The sequence below is a fragment of the Osmerus eperlanus genome, chromosome 17 (genome assembly GCF_963692335.1).
Source record: "Osmerus eperlanus chromosome 17, fOsmEpe2.1, whole genome shotgun sequence".
NCBI lineage: Eukaryota > Metazoa > Chordata > Actinopteri > Osmeriformes > Osmeridae > Osmerus > Osmerus eperlanus.
In genome coordinates this window covers 14,602,260-14,623,550 of record NC_085034.1, presented here as the reverse complement: position 1 = coordinate 14,623,550, position 21,291 = coordinate 14,602,260, and the positions used below count along the sequence as shown (strand labels likewise).

The 21,291-nt window shown below is 43.2% G+C and overlaps 1 protein-coding gene across 1 annotated transcript in view; it reads right to left on the bottom strand.

Annotated features, from left to right (window-relative positions):
• stk38l (serine/threonine kinase 38 like) overlaps positions 1–21,291 on the bottom strand; it is a 99,354-nt gene that overhangs the window by 65,065 nt on the left and 12,998 nt on the right. The window contains exon 3 of the mRNA XM_062482875.1: positions 20,081–20,132. Within this exon, the coding sequence (XP_062338859.1) occupies positions 20,081–20,132 (52 nt within the window). The remainder of the gene's footprint in view (positions 1–20,080; positions 20,133–21,291) is intronic.

Here is a 21,291-nt window from a genome sequence, read left to right as displayed (position 1 = left end):
TGTCCCTGAATTTTAGATATGTTCCACCTCATGAGTTTGACATGTAAATCATAAAAAATGCAAATATTACAGGATGTTTATTTTATATTTACATTTTACATGAATTGCATTTTGAGCATCTTACTAGTGGTCACAGTATACAAATAGTAGTACTGTTAGTCAACAACACAAATTCATTACTGTAAATTGTAATTTGGGGAACAAAGGCTAAGTAAAAAAAGGAAATAAACAAAGAATTTTCACTTGGGTAACAGGGCTTGATTACCCTACAGTACTGTTCACTCTGGGTCAGCATCCTGTCTCCGACCAGGGTCAGGCCAGAGATTTTTATCAACATCACAGGCAATGTTTTCTCTAGCCAAACAGTAGGGAAAAATACCATTGAATGCCTGAGCCATCCCTGACAAGACTCCACAGCAATGTCCCCACAAGCTTCTTCCATGGCTTGAAGAAGGTTGTTCTGTACATAGGGATTTCTGTCATAGTGTGGCCAAATCTCATTTGAGATTGTTGTTCTTCTTCCTCTGCCTCTTCTTCTCCCTCTCCCTCTGATATTTGCATCCATGATTTCAAAGTACAGGTGAGCTTACCTTTTTATTCATTCCAAACCCCTGATTGCTTGTTGAGTATTTTTGCTTGTTCCACTATTTTGAATTAAAAAAATAAATAATAATAACCTGAGATGAAAATGAACAAAATAAAGGCTGTGCAGCATGAATGCATACATCTTCAACAGTTTCACATTATTTTGACGCTCCTAGTTCATGTTGTTGAACAGCTATTGACTTTTGAAATTTGTAATTTGTTGATGGCCCCTAAACATACGCGTTGTTTAGGCAGCCAAAAGCATTAGCTAAGCGGCCGGTCGTAGTGGTGCTAAACACCGGTTAAAATAACACAATACTGGGCTTCCGAATATCTGTTGAATATCGAACTTCAAACTAACTTTACCACGGTCATCTTTGTTGTTGCTTTCTCAAAGTTTTCACGAGTTAACGTTATTAACCTCAATTCTACAGGAAAACTAACATTGCAACTCCGTTAGCCCTGCACTTTTCTAATTATTCTTAGTCATTAATAGATAATTTGCTTAACACCTTATTCCTCCGGTGTGGTCTGCTGTCCGTGCCGATGATTGCTTCCTTGAGTTTGAGCCTTCCATGGTCAGTTTGCGCCTTCCTTGTGTTCAAATGAAAGCAACTTCGGTCGGCGGTGTTGGTAGGGTGGATGGAGTCGTCTCGTGCTGCATTCACTTGCAGTCGGATATTAGAAATTCTCTCTCGCAAATGTCTGATGAGCCACAACTTTTCTTTGATTTCAAAGCTGCCAACTGGGGTGGCAAGGCTATTTTTAGGGTGGCAGTTGCCACCCCATGCCACCCCGGTAGATCCGCCCCTGGCTGGTGGAAAGGTGCATAGGCCAGGATTCCCCAATTAGATTTCCAAAACGGCCAAATTTGGTCAGGCATGCCCAGCCAAGGGCCAACATGTTTTTTTTTTTTTTGTGTGTGGGTGTCAGTTTTATGCACGGATGTTACTTCTATTATGATTTTATAACTATTTTATAAATGTATCACTATTAGTAGTGGTGTTGGGAGTCACTCAAGAGAAAAATATACTCTTGAAACAAAATTAGTCCAAAACCAACAATTTCATTATGAAATGCCCCTGGAGAATATTCTGTGCAAACAGTCAGCAAACAAAAAGTCCAGCAAACACAACAAACAGCTGTTCCATGTCGGTTCGGTCACAGGACGAGTCTATTGCTAGTGAGAATGCTTTGTTTTCCTCAAATCTGTGAGTAGACTGGAAAAACACTCCTCCGCTAAATCTTTGACTCTTCTGGTTGCCGTGTTAGCCGTCAGCGGCACTTGCTTCAACAGCTCAACAACCTTGTTTTGGATTTTCTCATAATGGTTTAAAACTGCGGCAGCCATGTCGATTGCACATTGTTTAACTCGGCATCAGCGAATGGCTTTTTAGCTCTTGCCAGCTTCCAAGAAACGAGGCAGCTGTTGCACTCTCGTGACGATGTTGTTTTACACATAGTTAAAACCGAGTGCTTGTACGATGTTAACATGCTTGCCATTTTTTTTTGCGCTGGTCAGATTTTTCTGGGTAGTTTGCATTAAAACTGGCAGCATGAATAGAGTTAAAGCTGTCAGCGTGGGCCAGACATTTGGCTCTTGCGGGCTGGATGTGGCCCGCGGGCCGCTAATTGGGGTTGGCTGGCATAGGCCATAGGTCAGCACATGAGCAGCTGAATCAACATTTTCACTGTAAATCAGACATGGGTTGTTCACAATGTTGTTTCTGTTAAAGATCATAAATAAAATGTGACAAACACGCATATATCAAATGTACTAAACCCAGGTGTAAAACGCAAGTAAAAAGAACTATGGAGTTTGATAGAGAATCAAAGTTATCCAGGTAAGAATCGTTGGTTTCTGAGTTTTCTGTATAAAATACAGAGAGCTATAAAATGCAGTGAATGAAGTGCAATGCAAATACTGAAGCCAACTTACTGATCTCATTTACCCACAAAATTATAAGGCAAGCCCAAGCGCCTCAAAATAGCAAACAGGTACCACATGCGCCAACAGCCTGAAATGTTTGCTCACATGGACAGGAGGTTGGTTTCTGTTCTATTTATGCTTTCCCATAGCACCTGGGGGGGGGGGGGGGGGGGGGTATTTCAGGTAGCGGGTTTAGTGAAAACTCTGAGTTGGTTAACCCTGAAAAGTGGCATACTTCGGGTTTCCCGTTCCAGAAAGAGAGGTAACGAAACCTTTTGGTAAGTTTCCATGGTAACTTACTCCGTGAAACTAACCTGCTTGCTAGCAGGTTTTCCATGCCAAACTCTGCGTTTCTACCTATCCCCTCCCACTTTCTGAGCCTGATAGCATTGGCAGACATGAGATATCCTTTCCTGGTTCAGCCAACCGATCTCAAACAAAATTTAATTCTCTAAGTTATACGCCGGGAGAGGATTTTAAGACTGCGATTCGAGGTGCTTTAATTCCCTGATGAATACCTAGGTTAACGTTACCGTTTCCCGTCACAATCTGTAATTTATTTTAGCAACATTCTCAGCCCTTAGGCCTACATCGCTGTTATTCGACGCAGACGTGCACTCAGAACTGACCAAATGCTTTTTGGCACTGAAATAAAGACAAATAATTGAAATTGTATTTGGTCTTCTTCATTGCCTACAAATAGAAATCTAACAATGAGTATGTTTATCGGCTATTGTTCCTACAATTTACATGATTCACCTGTGACCATGTACCGTCCTGTAACTGGTGTTTCAGCAAATCTATTTCAAGATTGTAGGGGGTCAATATTGACCAAACAACCAAAACTAATTCCCCTATGGTTTGAAAGAAGATGGGAAACTGAACAGTGTATCAACATTAACAAAATAATACCAATACCTACCAATGGAATTCCAGTTATTTGACTCTATGGGTTAAATCAGAGCAAGAATGGTCAAAGTAAGGTTAAATATATATATATATATATATATATATATATATATATATATATATATATATATATATATATATATATATATATATATATATAATCATTTAATCATATTGCAAATGAATGAAATCAATGAAGGTTAACTCTTACTTACTCTACCATGATTATTGTAAACCAGAGATAGAAAGCAAGAGGTGAGGAAGAAGGAGTACGACAAGCCAGAGCTGAGGAGTAGGTCTCAGGAGATCAAGAATCCACAGATGCTTCACAATTCCTTTTATACCCAAGAACAACTAATCACACCACAATTTTGACCTTTACTTATCAACATGACTAGCAATGCTACAGTAAGTTACACAATGACGTGTGAGAGCCATTAGGTTGAGACTCCATCCAGTAACTCCATATTTTACCATATGAGAGGTGGGGGCAGGTTGATAGCCTTACAAGATCAGCCTTTATTCTTCTGCCCTAAGTAGATCATCTCTTGGTCAAAATAGAAATTCAGCAAATTCAACAATTAATATTCATATAGGCTATTGTTCCTACAATTAACATCACCTGTGACCATGCATTCTTCTGTAACTGGTGTTCCACTAAATCTTTTTCAAGATTAGCCTTTATTCTTCTACCCTAAGTAGGCCTACACCATCTCTTGGTCAGTTTTTGGCACTTTCTTCATGAGTTTGTACAACTCATTTACTTGTAACTGGGAATGCATGAGATTGCTGTGTAGCAGAGCCAACAGACAAACCACGTACCATCACACCTTTCCCCTACCCCCGACAAGGAGAAATGGGGTTTTCCCCCTTGTCCTTATCTCCAGAGCAGGAGCTTCAAAGCTTCTGGCCCAGCATGGGGTCAGAAGGTAGACCAAAATGGCCTTACAGTATGGAGACAAAGGATTTTAAGGAAGAACTAACTTTTCTGGATTTACAAACATATTCTCAAGGACTACATGGCTCATGGACACTATTTCAATGACAGTTGATGTGTTATAATGTATGCTTTCCCTTTAATGCTGTGTTGATATAATTTGATGTTTTAATGTAACTTCCTTTCCTGTTATGATAAATCAGTCAATCTTGATATCAAAAGGATTCTAATCTACAAACTAAACCATTTATTAATGTTGTATTGTTATATTTTGAAGTATAAGCAATACATGGACATTTGAAATAGCTTAACTCTGAAAAGTTATCAACCACTTCACACCCATACGTCAATCTCAGGATGGACGCCCAGGTGGGAGAAACTGACCAATCAAAGAGTTCACCTCCAAAAGGATACCCCCTTTCGCAAGGATTATAAAACCTCGACGCACAAGCAATCCTTGCGCGTCGACCTATCCTTCTCAATCAGCAACTCACTGGACCGCTAGGAACTTGAACGAAAGATTTCTTTGCTCTAACCGTTTGACAACAACGAACGGAACTTTGACTCTTCTTCTTCAAACTGACAACAGTAACTGCGATATTGCTACATTTCTTACTTCTGAACATTGGCATATTGTGATTTAATTTGTTACGTTTGATTTTAGTTTGCAAATGATTTAACCTAACTTTCGTTAGGATTAGTTAACATACTCTCCCATTGTTCTCCAGAAGCCCATCTCTTCCTTCCCCCTCCCCACGCGTTCTCAACCTACCATCTTGCACCAACCCTCATCATAGTTTAGGACCTACTGTATACAGTTCAACTCAACTCTCGACTAACCTATAACTTCTCTGGTATTTGTTCATTATAATTACATTTCCTTAAATAAATCATTGTTTATAATACTCGCGTTATCCCTCACGTTATCTGATCTGCTCTACTTTCATAGAATTCACTAAAGATTAGACTGATTATTACGAAGGCTATTATTCAATAAGGTTTCCTCTGTCCCTTTAACAAATAAGAGGTGGTGCCCCTAAGAACTACATACTTAATTATAAATTAAGTATTGCTAATCTTAAACGAGCAAACCCTGCTACAACTGCATCCATGCTCTGTTCAACAGGATCGGAATGTGCACATCGTTTTTTTATATTCATTATTCTCATAATGTCAGTGTAACTGACAATTCCACACAAGCCTGTAAATAAAAGTACATGGGGAGAGAATTACCATTAGCTACCATACATAATTCTCTGCATCCATTTCTGCGGCAACACTCAATGGCCGGGTTTCCCAGATTCGATCGTTCTTAAGGACTTAAGAAGGCTCTTAAGAAGGGGTCGGCTAAGAAGGAGCGCTAAGATAGGAGTGTTTCCCAGACGCGTTCTTAACTGCCTTCTTAAGATCCCGCCAAAGAAGCTTCTTAAGAAGCTCTTAGTGGGAGCTGTCCACCGCCGTGGTGTTGAAACTAAATCAATCTGGACAGCCCGGTCCGACAGCACATTCAGTGGGGAGAAGTGCTGACGCACATAGGCATTTATATAAACTGTCTGGCTTCGCGCACGGCGACGCTGTTGATTAGCAGCAAGAATATGCTGTATTGCAGCCATGGTGTCTCACACACGTGGACTTCAGCAACGCCTTTATATAGACTAGCAGGTGGAGCCTCTCTTGATGAGGTTCCAGCCGAGTTCAATTACACATGTCAGTTTCCCTGATATCAGTGAAATACCACAGGGTTGTTGATGTTTTTATAGGTAATGTAAACTCATATGCAGATGCCGAATGTGTGTGAAAACGTAATGAGTGATAGTAATGATGATTCATTTTATTTACGTGCTACAGGAACACATGGGCAATTATTTATTTTTATATCGTTATTTTTCTTATTATGCTATTATTTTTCTTGTTCTGCAGCTGTGGGCGCACATTTATCATCACGCATGGTTTTAGTATTCCTTTGAGTGTCAGATATAAATTTCCCTGACGCGGCTGCAGTGAGCGTTTGGTCGCTAAGAAGGCTGTTAAGAGTGGGTCAGGCTGATCTTACATTTCCTTCTTAGTGAAAGATCTTCTTAAGCTAAGAACGACTCTGGGAAACACGTCCTTCTTTCACAGCGCTCTTAGAACGCTCCTAAGAAGCTCTTAGCGCTTAAGAGCTTCTTAACGAATCTGGGAAACCCGGCCAATGTCTCTTCGTCATCTTACAGTTTTTTACAGTCGCAAGGACACATTTCTCAATACTTAAGTCATGTTTTCAAAACTCTTCACACAGTGAGCACAAAAGAAGTATATGTGGGCTAAACTGTGGATCATTTAGCATTGTTTTGGCACAAAATGCATTCAATGGCTACATCTTTCAAATTACATTCATTCTTTTCTCACTTCGACACAACAACTGCCAAAACTCTATGTACCTACAGGCCAATTTTCACATGCTTACATACTTTTTTCAAAACTGTTAAACTTCAGTTCAGAACAATCATACGAATCCTGGCTTACTGGTATACCAACCAAGGTATGCAGGTCAAATGGGGAAACAGCTTATCCTCACCCTTCAGTGTAGGCAATGGGGTACGGCAGGGGGGGTTTCTGTCTCCAGCCCTGTTCAACCTATACATGGACAACCTGTCGAAGCAGTTGGGGAAGTGTAAGACAGGTTGTCTGATAGGGAACACTCTCAAACCATCTGATGTACGCAGACGATTTGGCTATTATGTCCCCCAGTACTGTTGGGTTCCAGCAGCTGTTGGATATATGCTCCGAGTATGGGGTCGAGTTTGACGTACAGTACAATGCAAAAAAGAGTTTTGTATTGATATGTAGGACCAAGGAAGATCAGAAGCTACACTTTCCAATGTTTTACCTGTCAGGGCAATCCCTCTGTGTATCCAACTGTACGAAATATCTTGGGCACATCATCACTGACAAGATGGAAGATGATGCTGACATGTACAGGCAGAGACGAATGTTGTATGTCCAGGCAAACATGGTCAGGAAGTTCCACTATTGTTCTGATGATGTGAAAGTGAGCTTGTTTCGTGCTTATTGCACCCCCATGTATGCAGCCCCATTATGGGGCAGCTACAAAAAGAAAACCCTGCGCAAACTTCAGGTAGCATACAATGACTGTCTGAGGATACTGCTGAAAAAGCCCAGGTGTAGCAGTGCTAGTAAGCTCTTTGTTGACTCAGGGCTAAGCACTTTACAGGCTCTATTGAAGAACCTGATGTTTAAGTTTATGTCTCGACTTGATGAGTCACAAAACTGTATTATAATGATGCTCACGAGTCCCAGGTGCAGCTCGGTCAGATATCAATCATATCTGTGGAAACATTGGTATGGGTGCCTTTTAAGACTCTCATGAATAAGAGTATGTTTGTATGTGTTTATGTATCTGTTTTTTTTCTTTCTTCTTTATGGTGTATGTCTTGCTATTGGGCCTAGAGCCTGTAATAAAGTTTAATAATAATAATAACATAATACAAAACTGAATAAGACAGAAATTTGCTACATTTCTACAGTAATATTGTAATGAAATATATTCCGAATCAAAAAATTAAATGCTATAAAATGATCTCTACGGAAGAGTTGTGCTAGGTGTGAGGAAAGGGATGCAGAGAGAAGAAATCAGCCAACATTTGTATGGGACAATGTGGCATTTCACCACTCCCGTGCAGTCACCGAGTGGTTTGCAGCCCATCCCAGAATGGTGTCACTTTTATTCCCACCTTACTCTCCATTCCTCAACCTCATAGAATAATTATTTTCCTCATGGAGGTGGAAGGTTTACTGTATGACCACCATCCACATGATCAAATGTCCCTCCAGGACGCAATGAATGCTGGATGCCTGGACATTGCCAGGGATGGATGAGGCATTCCAGAAGATTCGTTCCTAGGTGTATTGCCCTAGATGACATAAGATGTGATGTGGATGAGAACCTATGGCCAAATGCAGAAGATTACAGTAGCATTCCTATTATATCTGTATCAGTGGTTGGTGTGTATACAAATTATTGTATTCTGGAATTAGTGAGAAAAAAATAGAAAGAGATACAACATATTGAAGCATACTGCATCATGTCTGATTCATTCCAGTAAAATATATTGCAGTTGTAATGAAATGATGTTGTGTTGGTAATGGTTTGACGTGATTATTGTAGGGGGGAGGGATCTAAGGGAAGAGCTGGGGGTGTTAATTAATGAGCGACACCTGGTCAGTGATAATCAGTGAGGGAACAGGGATAAAGGACCAGGACAGCAACAGATGAGCGGTCTGGGAAGCGGCGCTAGATTGCTCACGTCGAGCTGCACTCAAGGAGACAGGGTGGGTGCCGTTCGCACGCTGTTTAGAGCTGCCGGCGGTGAAGATAGGCTAGTGGGGTGACTGATAGCTAAGGCGGGGAAAATAGGAGTGCATTTGCTGCTTCTCAGCTAGAGGTTTCCCGCTGACGTCACTCGCGGGGACCTACGAGCGCTGGATCGGTGGCTGCGGTCTCTCCCCTTACCGGCCAGTGCCCAAACTCAGACCCAGGAGGAGGGTCTTGTCACTCGGGCGAGTTAAGTTTTTAACCCTTACTTCTGTGTGTGTGTGTGTGTGTGTGTGCGCGTGTGTGTGGTTTTAACCGAACGGCAGTACCAGTTTATGATCCGGGGTGGGAGGGTGAACGAGGGGCGGTGGCTTCAGGTGTAACCCGGCTGGCATCTTGTGTGCCTATTGCAGTGCCGTGAGAGTGTGTGCGGTGCCCTACGGGGGTGGTGTGTGGAAACCTATTGGTTGCGGTGGTTTGCAGTGTTGTGTGACCTGCCTGAGTTCAACGGGGCCTTGGGGGTAGTCGGTTAGTTGGGTGGCATATCGAAGCTTTCTGGGACCTTTAGTAGTCTGTCCCTATCCGGCATAACTGGTAGTAGCCGCATGAATTTGACTACTTGTATAAACCCTGAATAAAGACTGAACCTTTTCCAAGGCCGTGGTGCAGCTTCTGTTTGTGCGCATTCTCCTGGCCGAAATTATCTGGCTACATTCTAGGTTCATTACATTGGTGGCAGAGGTGGGATTCTCTGAATTTCCATAATTGAATTGACCTAGACACTGTTGTAAAAATGTCAGTCGGGGAAGAGAATGCGCAAAATAGGGAGCCTAGAGCTACAGCTAGGCCAGTGTTCATGCCAGAGACATTTACTGGCGTAGGCCGTGAGTGTTCTGACTGGTCAGAACAGTTCGATCTGGCGGCAGATGTCAATAATTGGGATGAGCCCTTGAAGTTAAAATTTATGTCTCTGCTACTTTCTGGGCGTGCCAGAGACATTTATAGTGGTTTGCCTGGTGATGCCAAAGAGAACTATGCATTGTTGAAAGCAGCTATGGCGAGATGCTTTGAGCCCTGTGACAGTAATGACTGGAGTAGGGCTAGCTTCACGGCCCGACGCCGTATGCATAACGAGACAGCTAGGGAATTTGGTAATGCTCTACGGCGTCTTGCCACTAAAGCTTACCCCACAGCCGATAACCATACCCAGGATATGTTGGCGAGAGATCAGTTCCTTACCCATTTTGCTACTGGTGACTTTCGTATTAGCCTGCGCAGTGCAAAACCTACAACGTTAGAAAATGCTATTGATCTTGCTTCTGAAATGGAGCTTCTTAGGAACCTGGAGCAAACCCATCTGATGCCCGATGCTAAAGTTAGGGGAGTGGCGGAGCACAAACCGAAAAATGAGGAACAAATGGAAGTGCTGCTAGGGGTGGTGGAACAATTGAGGCAGGAAGTAAAACATCTTCGTACAGCAGTGACTAATCTCCAACAGTCTAGTAAAAATTCCACTTCAACGATGTTTTCTAGGGAGTCAGGACGCGATTCCCGGAACAATGTTGAACCACAAGGTCCCTTTACTCAAGCAAGGGGGGCGGGCGATGGCTGTTGGGAGTGTGGGTGTACCAGACACATAAAACGAAACTGCCCATATTTGCAGGGAAACGACAGGGGGCAGGTATCGTAGGCCCACTGCCTGCCCCCAGGCGCATCAGTACATATGCGGCCTCTGCAAGCGACAATGGTGGCTCCGGATACATCACAGCGAGAATAGGTGCGTCAGACTCCCTTCTTTTGGTAGATAGTGGAGCTACATTATCCGTCATCCCAAAACAACTTTGGCTCAAAATCACTAAGGGGGGGTCAGAACTGTCTGGACATCATGGCGATGTTGCTGCGGCTAATGGGGGGAGGATGAGGATCTTGGGGAAATGGCAAACAGTCAGGATATTCTCTTGGGTTTTGACTTTTTGAGTAAATATGGGATGATAGTGGATTTTGGTAAAAATGAGTGCCGAATAATGGGTAAAATGTTGCCCCTGATCACCCCGGCAGATATGGATAAGCCCCGGACCATGATCATCCCCGAGGACACAGTAATTCCTCCACATAGTGAGACAATCATTCCTGGCAAGGTGGATAATTCCTTTGGGCCCAGCTGTGAGGGTATGTTGGAACCATCGGACACATTCTCAAACCAATGTGACGTAATGGTAGCTCGGGTGGTCTGTAGAGTGGAAATGGGGAAGCTGCCAATTAGAGTCATTAATGTAACCAAGGATGCCATTACATTGAAGGGGGGTATGAGGGTGGGCACTTTGCATACTGACATCGAGGTGGGCTGTAAGGGGGAACATTTAGGTATGGGAGAGGAGGAGGATTGCTTAAATGAGCCATGGACTGTGGACAAGCTCATAACTCATTTTGGGTTGCACCAGAAAAGTTTAGCCCCATCTGACTTAACAGATATCCGTGACTTGTTACAGAGGAATATGCCTGTGTTTAGTGAGGGGGAGGGTGACTTGGGGAGGACTCACCTTACGCTACACCAGATTGATACAGGGGATGCAAAGCCTGTGAAGTTGCCGCCCCGTCGTGTTCCCATCCATCTACAGCAAGAGGTGGCTGACCATTTAAAACAAATGTTGGCAAATGACATTATTCAGCCCTCTCATAGTCCGTGGGCCGCACCAGTGGTTCTGGTACGCAAGCGCGGGGGCGGCCTCCGGTTTTGTGTTGATTATCGCAAACTAAATGATTTGACCCGGAAGGATGCGTATCCATTGCCACGTATTGACGATGCCCTTGACAGTCTGAATAAAGCCTGCTGATTCTCTACACTTGATTTAGCCAGTGGTTACTGGCAAGTAGAGATGGATCCGAAAGATAGACCGAAGACCGCATTTACCACCCGGCAAGGGTTGTTTGAATTTAATGTCCTCAGTTTTGGCCTTTGTAATAGTCCTAGTACATTTCAGCGACTAATGGATCTGGTGCTGGCAGACCTTCAGTGGACCACCTGTCTGGTGTACCTGGACGATATTATTATTTTTGGGCGTACATTTCAGGAGCACTTAGGCCGCCTGGACGTGGTTTTAACCAAGCTACGCCAGGCTAACCTTAAAGTTAAGCCCACAAAGTGTAAATTGTTTGCAAGTCAGGTACAGTACTTGGGGCATATAATTTCATCCGAGGGTGTGAAAGCAGATCCGGAAAAAGTAGAGGCGGTGCGTCAGTGGCCGGTGCCGAAAAATCAGACAGAGGTGAGGAGCTTTGTGGGCTTGGCCTCTTATTATAGGAGGTTCATGCAGGGGTTTGCGGAGATTGCTCGCCCTCTGCACCAGCTCACTGAGAAAGGCAGGCGCTTTAAATGGACAGAGGTGTGCCAAACAGCCTTTGAACAACTGAAACTGAGTTTGATGTCAGCCCCGGTTCTCGCATACCCAGATCCCTCCAAAACATTTGTTCTGGATACGGATGCTAGCGATGCAGGTATTGGGGCTGTGTTGTCACAAGAAGAGGGGGGGTGTGAACATGTGATTGCATACGCCAGTAGGGCTCTAACAAAACAGGAGAGAAAATATGCAACAACAAAGAAGGAGTTGTTGAGTATGGTTACTTTCATCAAGCACTTTAAACACTATTTGCTGGGTAAGGAGTTTGTCCTGCGGACAGATCATAACTCCTTGAGGTGGCTGCATAATTTCCAAGGGCTGGAGGGACAATTAGCCAGGTGGGTGGAGCAGCTTACTAGCTTCCAGTATAAAATTGTACATCGTCCTGGACGAGGGCATACCAATGCGGATGCCCTCTCTAGGCTGCCTGCTTACCTGTTAACTTCAGTGGTCTCTCAGCCAGCCGTACAGACACAAGGGGGGCCAGTGATAGCGGCGGTACAAAACATAACTCCTAATGCAAACACGGGGTGGGAAGGGGATGAATTGGCTCAGGCTCAGAGAGAGGATGCCGAGCTACAGAAGATCATTGCTGTAAAGTCTGAGGGAACAAATTGTTTGCAACCACCGGCTGATCTGCAGAAGTATGCACCGGTGTGGGCTCAGATACAAATGCAGGGACCCCGATTGGTGAGGTTTCCCCCATCAAATTCAGATGCCGCAAACCAGGTCCAGATTGTTATTCCCAGCCCTATGGTACCAAAAGTCTTAAAACAGTTGCATAACGATGCTACTGGTGGGCACCTGGGAATACAAAAATTACAAGCGAAAGTAAAGGACCGTTTCTATTGGCCGGGTTGGTTTGGGGATGTGGAACAGTGGTGTCGGGAGTGTAGGGACTGTGGGTCACGAAAAGCTGCGGGAAAACAGTGGCGTGCACCGCTTCAAGCGGTGGTAACGTCAAGGCCGTATGAGCGTGTAGCATTGGACATCTTAGGACCCCTCCCTGGAACCCCCAGAGAAAACAAATACATTGTAGTTATTGGGGACTACTTCTCAAAATGGACTGAGGCGTTTCCTATTCCTAATCAGGAAGCTGAAACGGTGGCGAAATTGTTGGTCGAACAGTGGGTGTGCCGCTTTGGAGCCCCCCGCACCATTCATACTGATCAGGGCCGTAACTTTGAATCTAGGTTGTTTAGAGAAGTGTGCCAGTTGCTGAGCATTCATAAGACCAGAACTTCACCTTATCACCCTCAATCGGACGGAATGATTGAGAGGTTTAACAGAACACTGGGGTCAATGTTGTCTCTCTTTGTAGATAATAACCAATCTAACTGGGATATCCTGTTGCCTTATGTGATGATGGCTTATAGGAGCAGCGTTCACTCGAGTACAGGGTTTACACCATACAAAGTTGTTTTTGGGAAAGAGATAGTCCTGCCGGTGGACGTTATGCTTGACCTTGGCAATGGGGAAAAATGCTCTTCGGCGTCAGAATATGTGGTTAGATTGTTGGAGACACTGTCTACAGTGGTAGATGCGGTAAAAACCCATCAGTTAAGAGCCTCCAGGAAGCAGAAGGAAGATTATGATTTCAGAGCACAGTTCCAGTATTATTCCGAAGGGGAATTGGTATGGGTCCGTGGTACAGCTAGGAAAAAGGGGCTTTGTCCGAAATTACAACGAAGGTTTAAAGGTCCTTATAAGATCATGGAAAGGATAACGGAGGTTCTGTATAGACTAACGCCAGTGGAGGGGGGGGCAGAAACGGTGGTGCACTTCAGACTCAAACCATGTCTTTCTTCTGTGACAGAGGCTACCAACCAAGGGTGTGCAGCGAGACCACTGACAGCTGCCATAATCCCTAATGAGACCTGTCCGCGATCTCCATCCTCTACGACTGGTCGAGAGGGCGAGGTGGTAGTGCCAGGAGCCAGAGCCGGGGTGCCCCCAGCCAGACCTACAGAGGGGCCAAGCAGTGGTGCGGGAAGCTGCGCTGTCTCAGTTGAATTACAACGGCAAGGTGACCGGCACGCTCAAGCTACACAGGACCAAGGTGATCAAGAACCTTTACACACGGGGACCATGCAGACACCCACGACTAACCAGACTGCGACGGAGGAGACGCGCCAAGGCGTACCTCTACTCGAAGCGACACGCCATGGGCGACCAAGGAGGCCGCCAGGATGGTCTCGGGACTATGAGATGTTTTGATTGAGACTCGAGGGCGAGTCTGCTTTATGGACGGGGGGAGTGTAATGAAATGATGTTGTGTTGGTAATGGTTTGACGTGATTATTGTAGGGGGGAGGGATCTAAGGGAAGAGCTGGGGGTGTTAATTAATGAGCGACACCTGGTCAGTGATAATCAGTGAGGGAACAGGGATAAAGGACCAGGACAGCAACAGATGAGCGGTCTGGGAAGCGGCGCTAGATTGCTCACGTCGAGCTGCACTCAAGGAGACAGGGTGGGTGCCGTTCGCACGCTGTTTAGAGCTGCCGGCGGTGAAGATAGGCTAGTGGGGTGACTGATAGCTAAGGCGGGGAAAATAGGAGTGCATTTGCTGCTTCTCAGCTAGAGGTTTCCCGCTGACGTCACTCGCGGGGACCTACGAGCGCTGGATCGGTGGCTGCGGTCTCTCCCCTTACTGGCCAGTGCCCAAACTCAGACCCCGGGGGAGGGTCTTGTCACTCGGGCGAGTTAAGTTTTTAACCCTTACTTCTGTGTGCGCGTGTGTGTGGTTTTAACCGAACGGCAGTACCAGTTTATGATCCGGGGTGGGAGGGTGAACGAGGGGCGGTGGCTTCAGGTGTAACCCGGCTGGCGTCTTGTGTGCCTATTGCAGTGCCGTGAGAGTGTGTGCGGTGCCCTACGGGGGTGGTGTGTGGAAACCTATTGGTTGCGGTGGTTTGCAGTGTTGTGTGACCTGCCTGAGTTCAACGGGGCCTTGGGGGTAGTCGGTTAGTTGGGTGGCATATCGAAGCTTTCTGGGACCTTTAGTAGTCTGTCCCTATCCGGCATAACTGGTAGTAGCTGCATGAATTTGACTACTTGTATAAACCCTGAATAAAGACTGAACCTTTTCCAAGGCCGTGGTGCAGCTTCTGTTTGTGCGCATTCTCCTGGCCGAAATTATCTGGCTACATTCTAGGTTCATTACACAGTGAATTCTAAACAGTAGAGAGGTGTCCTTGTTTTACATAAGAAAACATTGTATAATGCTACCTGCTGTTAGTGATTTTTAGGTCATTGTTTTGTGGGTGACAAAGTATGTTTGTTGGATGTCAACCTTTGCTAGTGTTATGGAAGAATGAGTTGATTTGAGACATGGATGAAGTGATTTGGTAGTTTTAGTGCATTTTGAATGTGAAATTAACTGCTGTGCCGAGCTGAAAGTTGGTTGTCTGTAATGTCTCTTCGTCATCTTTTTCATCATCATCATCCTTTGATGAAAAGCATTCTGTTGGGGGTAACTGCTACTACAAGTTGAAATAGGCACCAATTGATATTTACTTCGTATCATGTGGAATATGATTAAAACCAAGGTGACGTCGAGGCTACAATCACAAGCATATAGCCTAAGCAAAATATGTCTTACCTGTTCGTAGTATGTTTTTATATTTAATATAACATTGAACATGCTATTTTATTAAGTCCACCACTTTTTCTCCTGTAATATTAACGGACATGTTCAATGTATGGACTGGCTATTACATTCAAATGTATGCATTGACTTTGCAGTTTGTCTCCCATGCCAATTGTATACGCTGCTACAGCCGTGTTTCTTTTTTTCTGGAATATGTGCTCAGATTGACCATAAACAGGAAATAAAACTTATATCTGAAGTGTGGTGAAGTAGTACAATGTTTTTTGTCGCCGGGTGCCATGGTGGATCCTAGTATCGGAGCTCCATTGATGTTGGTTTTTAATAATTCTCATGCCCGCGCTTAACTCAGAGTTGACGTACTCCGAGTTGAGTTAACAAATTCAAATCAGCTTTTCTGGAACCGAGTTTTCTGAGTTTCCCATTTTAGAGTAACTCAACTCAGAGTTCAGAGTTAGGCTCAGAGTTTGTTAAACCCGCTACCTGGAATACCCCCCTGGTGGTTAAGATTGTCAGGGCATCTCAAAATCCTGGCATGGATTGCTTTGGATTCCATTAACATCATGGATTCCATGGGACAAAGTCCCACCTTTCAAAAGAGTAGTTTTCAAGTTATGTTAAAAAAAATGTTTTTGTCTAAAGCAGGTTAGTAGACTACATCACCATAAATGTGTTGTATTCACATTGAGCATACTGACATTTTGTAAATATGTCTTATTTGCACTGAGCACCCACTTGAGTTTAGTGCTGAAAGGTGAGTCGTTTTTGGTGGGACATTTCAAACTGAACATAACCTCCATTTAAGGCGAAGGTTTCAGGATTTCAAAGAAAACAAAACATTGAGGTAATACAGAAAATTCCTTGTTTGTGTGAACTTGGTGAGTAAAGCCCATTGTGATTCTGAAAACTCTTAAAATATTCACTCTCTGTACATGAGATAAAGAATAAGAAATACATTTTTAGGTCAGTGTGTTTCATTGAGTTTGTATATTTAACATGTACAGTACAAAACTCAGTGTAACATTTTCAAGCCTTTGGGTCTTAAATTTCCATATATTGATACAAACCATAATGCTTCGTGTTAAGAGAGTCTGACAATCATGTGTATCAGTTTTGGTGGAATTTGGAAGTAGTTTCTGATTAGTATGTTTTTGTATGGAGCTCAGCTTTTGATATACAGAGTGGACTGACTTCAACATTTCTACTAGGTTGCAATGTACAAAAGTTTAATCACAGTATAGTGGAAAAAGTATAGCTTTTGTCTTTGTTTTTTTTTATGGATTTCAGATCCTTTTAAGTTGAACTGTGTAACACAGAACCAACAGACAAACCAATGTACCAGTCACACCCATCTCCTACCCCCAACAAGAGAAGGGGGTTGATCACTTCCTTATCTTCCAAGAGAAGCTTCAAAGGGTCCTACAACCTTCTTGCTCAGAATGGAGTCAGAAGGTAGTGCACATGGCCCTACAGTATTCAGTTCTTCAGTAGACAACAGAGTCTGAGGAGAACTGACTTTTCATGGATTTATAAATATTTCCCAAGGACTACACGACTCATGGACACTATTTCAATGACAGTAGTTGATGTGTTATAATGTGTGCTTTTCTCATAGTTTAGAATGTTGTCTTAAATGATGTTTGATCATAACTTCCCTTCAGGTAGAGTTAAGTCAGTCAATCTTGATATCCAAATAATTGTATCTAACAAAACCATTTATGAATGTTGTATTGTTATATTTTGAAGTATAAGCAATGCATGAACATTTCAAGCCCTGAACCCAAAGTTACCAGACATTTCACACTTATTCATGAATCCCAGGACGACGCCCATCTTGAGTAACTGACCAATGGACAAATTCACCTTACATTACATTTACATTTAGTCATTTAGTCATTTAGCAGACGCTCTTATCCAGAGCGACATACAGTAAGTACAGGGACATTCCCCCGAGGCAAGTAGGGTGAAGTGCCTTGCCCAAGGACACAACGTCATTTGGCACGGACGGGAATCTAACTGGGAATCGAACGGGAATCGAACTGGCAACCTTCAGATTACTAGCCCAGTTCCTTCACCGCTCAGCCACCTTCACCTTCCCTTCCCCCTACCCATGCGCTCTTCACATATCCATTGTGTATCCCAGTGTTCAGTTTACTATTCAAATCCAAGACAAACCCATAACTTCTCTGGTATTGTTCATGATATAATAACATTTTCTTAAAGAAATCATTGTGTATAATACTCACATTGTCCCTCATGTTATCTGATCTGCTCTACTTTTAAAGAATCCATTACTTAAGATTAGACTGATTATTACATATTAGACCAAGGTTTCCTCTGCCCATTTAAACAAATTCTGAGGTGGTGTCTCGTGATACTTTATTATAAATTAAGCATTTCTATCTTAAACGAGCAAAACCCGCTACAACTGTTTGCTATAGCGCCACCATGAGGTATTTTAGGTCCATACTTCTAAGGACATCATTTGGTTAGGGTTTGGAGATACCTGCCAAAGGGCAAAGACATTGACTGCCCAGGGGCTGAGTTGGTCAGAAGGAAAAAGGTAAAATAATAATATGTAGGAAAGCAATAGGGTTGCCGCAGCTGCTTGGACCCATGATAAGTGATAATAAAACATTTAAAACTAAGAACAGACAAAGTGGCAAATGTGGAATATTTTTTAAGCAGCATAGAATGTCTACACCAGGGTTCTCCAATCCTGGTCCTCGAGGGCCGCTGTCCGGCATGTTTTAGATGTTTCCCTGCTCCAGCACACCTGATGCAAATTGGGGATTAGGATTAGGGAACCCTGGTCTACACTCTGCAGAAACTGAATAAAATAACATGAAAGATATACCTCCATTTACTCATTGTAACCCCTAAGCTAAAACAAAATCTACATATGGTGTGTATATAGCAGATGGTGTCAAAGCAAAGGTAGAAATTATTTCAGTTAATAAGGTTTGGGAATACAGTTTTAAGCAACAACCTTTTCAATTTGAGCCTACTTGACTGGAGCTAGTGAGATATATCACATTTGTGTAACATACAGTAGGGTCCAAAAAGTCTGAGATCACATGAAATATTTAATGGGGGAACTGAAGACTGACAAAGCCTGTGACATCATCACAAGAAGCTCTTTGGAACATTGTCAAATCATGCAGGGACAACATCGAGTCCATTTGAATGAATGAGCGCTGTCAAATAAAATGAAATGAAAACCTGAAACCTAGCAAAAACTAAGATATTCATGTAAAAAATATATATATATTTAATTTCTCAATGAAATTGTTAAGTTGATATCATTTGTATTGACAAAGGTTGACCATACTGGTATACCAGATATATTATCATTCTTAATGCCTGTGTTAGAGAAATTAAGGATGTAACCTTTATACTGCATGAAAAGAACACTGTGTGGAAATATTTCCTACCTAATAATGTGTTATGAAAACTGCTCTGGCGTGCAAAATAGATATGAAACACTCAAGGTCTTCCTCTCCGTTTCATCCACAACCAGTGATAAACAATGTTAGTTCCTTTAACTAAATATCACCTCGTAGGAAGAATACTATCATCAGCTAGACAGCTGCTATGCAGGATAAGATAATTCTCACCAATGTATAAATAATCTAGCCTGGCTCTGCCCTCCTACGTACTTCCGCTCAATTTTCATTTTGCTTCTGTACTAGGTCTGGGATTTCAGTGTATTCGTCATTTTTTGGAAACAACATTTTTGGAAACAACATCAGCGAACAGAGGGAGTGGCTGAGAACGATGACGTTGATGTTGTGCGCTAGTTTGAGTTGTAGTTCAGTAATGGCAGCAGAGAAAAATGCGAGCGAAGCTATTCGGTCCGTTGTGGCAACACTGCCGAATATCCAGAGCAAGAACAATCCTTGCTGAGTTTTGTTGGTGGCCATGATTTTGTAGCCTTCCTCCCCACGGGGTTCGGGAAAAGTTTGATTTTCCAGCTACGGCAGCTAGCTCCGTTACAGTAGTGGTGAAGGAGTTGGTTGAGGCGAACGTTAGCGATTGGTTATGGCAGATCAGAGTGGCTCTGGGCAGATCCAATAGTTTTAAACTTCAACAGAGTACCCGCCTTCAAGGAAGTTAACGCTTGTCAATGGAGCGATCGCAAGCTCTCTGTACAAATGAAATGTACGAGAGTCTGGTTAGGACCAGGCTATAAATAATCACGCATGTAGACTAGATTTTAGACAACTCTGTACCACCATAGACTTGTCTCCTTGCTGCAAGAATAAACCGTCAATCTACTTTGACTCCAGCGACTCTGTGCATTTCTTGAGGAATTATTCTAACAACTTGTACCTTGGGACATCTGATAAGTTCAACTGTATTAACTCATAGAAGGAACTGAACAGTCAATGGTACCTACCTCTTCGTCTGGCAATCCCTCTTCATCCATTACCTTTTCAAGCTTTTTCTGCCTGAAAAAAGAAGGTTCATAGAGTGTAGGTTAACACCTCCAACGAAAAAAGAAAGAAAAGTTGTTATCCTTGACAAGCTAGCTTTCTGGCTTCATCAACATTGATACATGAACAAATAATCATTGTGAGCCGCAGTGGTGGGGCGCTATGTGGCCAGGACATAATCACACCTGTAGGTAATTAAGTCTGCACAAGTGGTTGCCCCTCCCAGGCCCTTTATAAAGCTTCCCAGAGAGAGCGAGCACAGGAGCACTACAAACTTGTCCTTGCATTTGACTCAACATCATGGTTACTAGGATTTCTACATTTGTTACATAGCGTTGTTAGCGATTGCTAGCTAAGGTTAGTTTGCTAGCAGTACATAACATTTCACTGGGTCTTGCAGCTGTTTGATTTACTACATTAGCAAGTCACTGTATTTCCAAGCCCTAATAGTGTGACTGAGACTACACAGTAAATAATTCTTCTTTCAAGTAATAAGCCCACGTTCAAGTGTTGAGCATTAAATTAGCTGCACGGTCTGTAGAGATCTTGGGACAAAGCCACTTTTTTTGTTCTAAAACCGGGCTATAAGCCGCTTTGAAATATAAGCCGTACAACCACAAGAAAACTGTAAAATCGGGGTACAAGCCGAGGCTTTATTTCCGAAAAATACGGTAAACACTTATTGCTAGATAGGAATGAACAACAACACTCTGTGATGTAAAAAGGAAAAACAAAAACTTTATTGATCAGAAGTCTGGTCGATGTCTGTCTTTTCCAGAAACTGGAAATGTATGCAGGGCTTGAAATTACATTTACATTTAGTCATTTAGCAGACGCTCTTATCCAGAGCGACTTACAGTAAGTACAGGGACATTCCCCCGAGGCAAGTAGGGTGAAGTGCCTTGCCCAAGGACACAACGTCATTTGGCACGGCTGGGAATCGAACTGGCAACCTTCAGATTACTAGCCCGACTCCCTCACCACTCAGCCATCTGACTCCCATCCCCATGACTCCCCATGAAATTGCGACCATTTTGTTCGCATAATCCCCCGAAAATGAATATATTTGGGAGCATTTGTGATACGATTTGGTGAAAAGACGCCTTTGTTGGACAAGGTAATTTCTCAATTTGTTACAGATTATGAAAGTGCAGATTGTAAACTTTCAAATGAT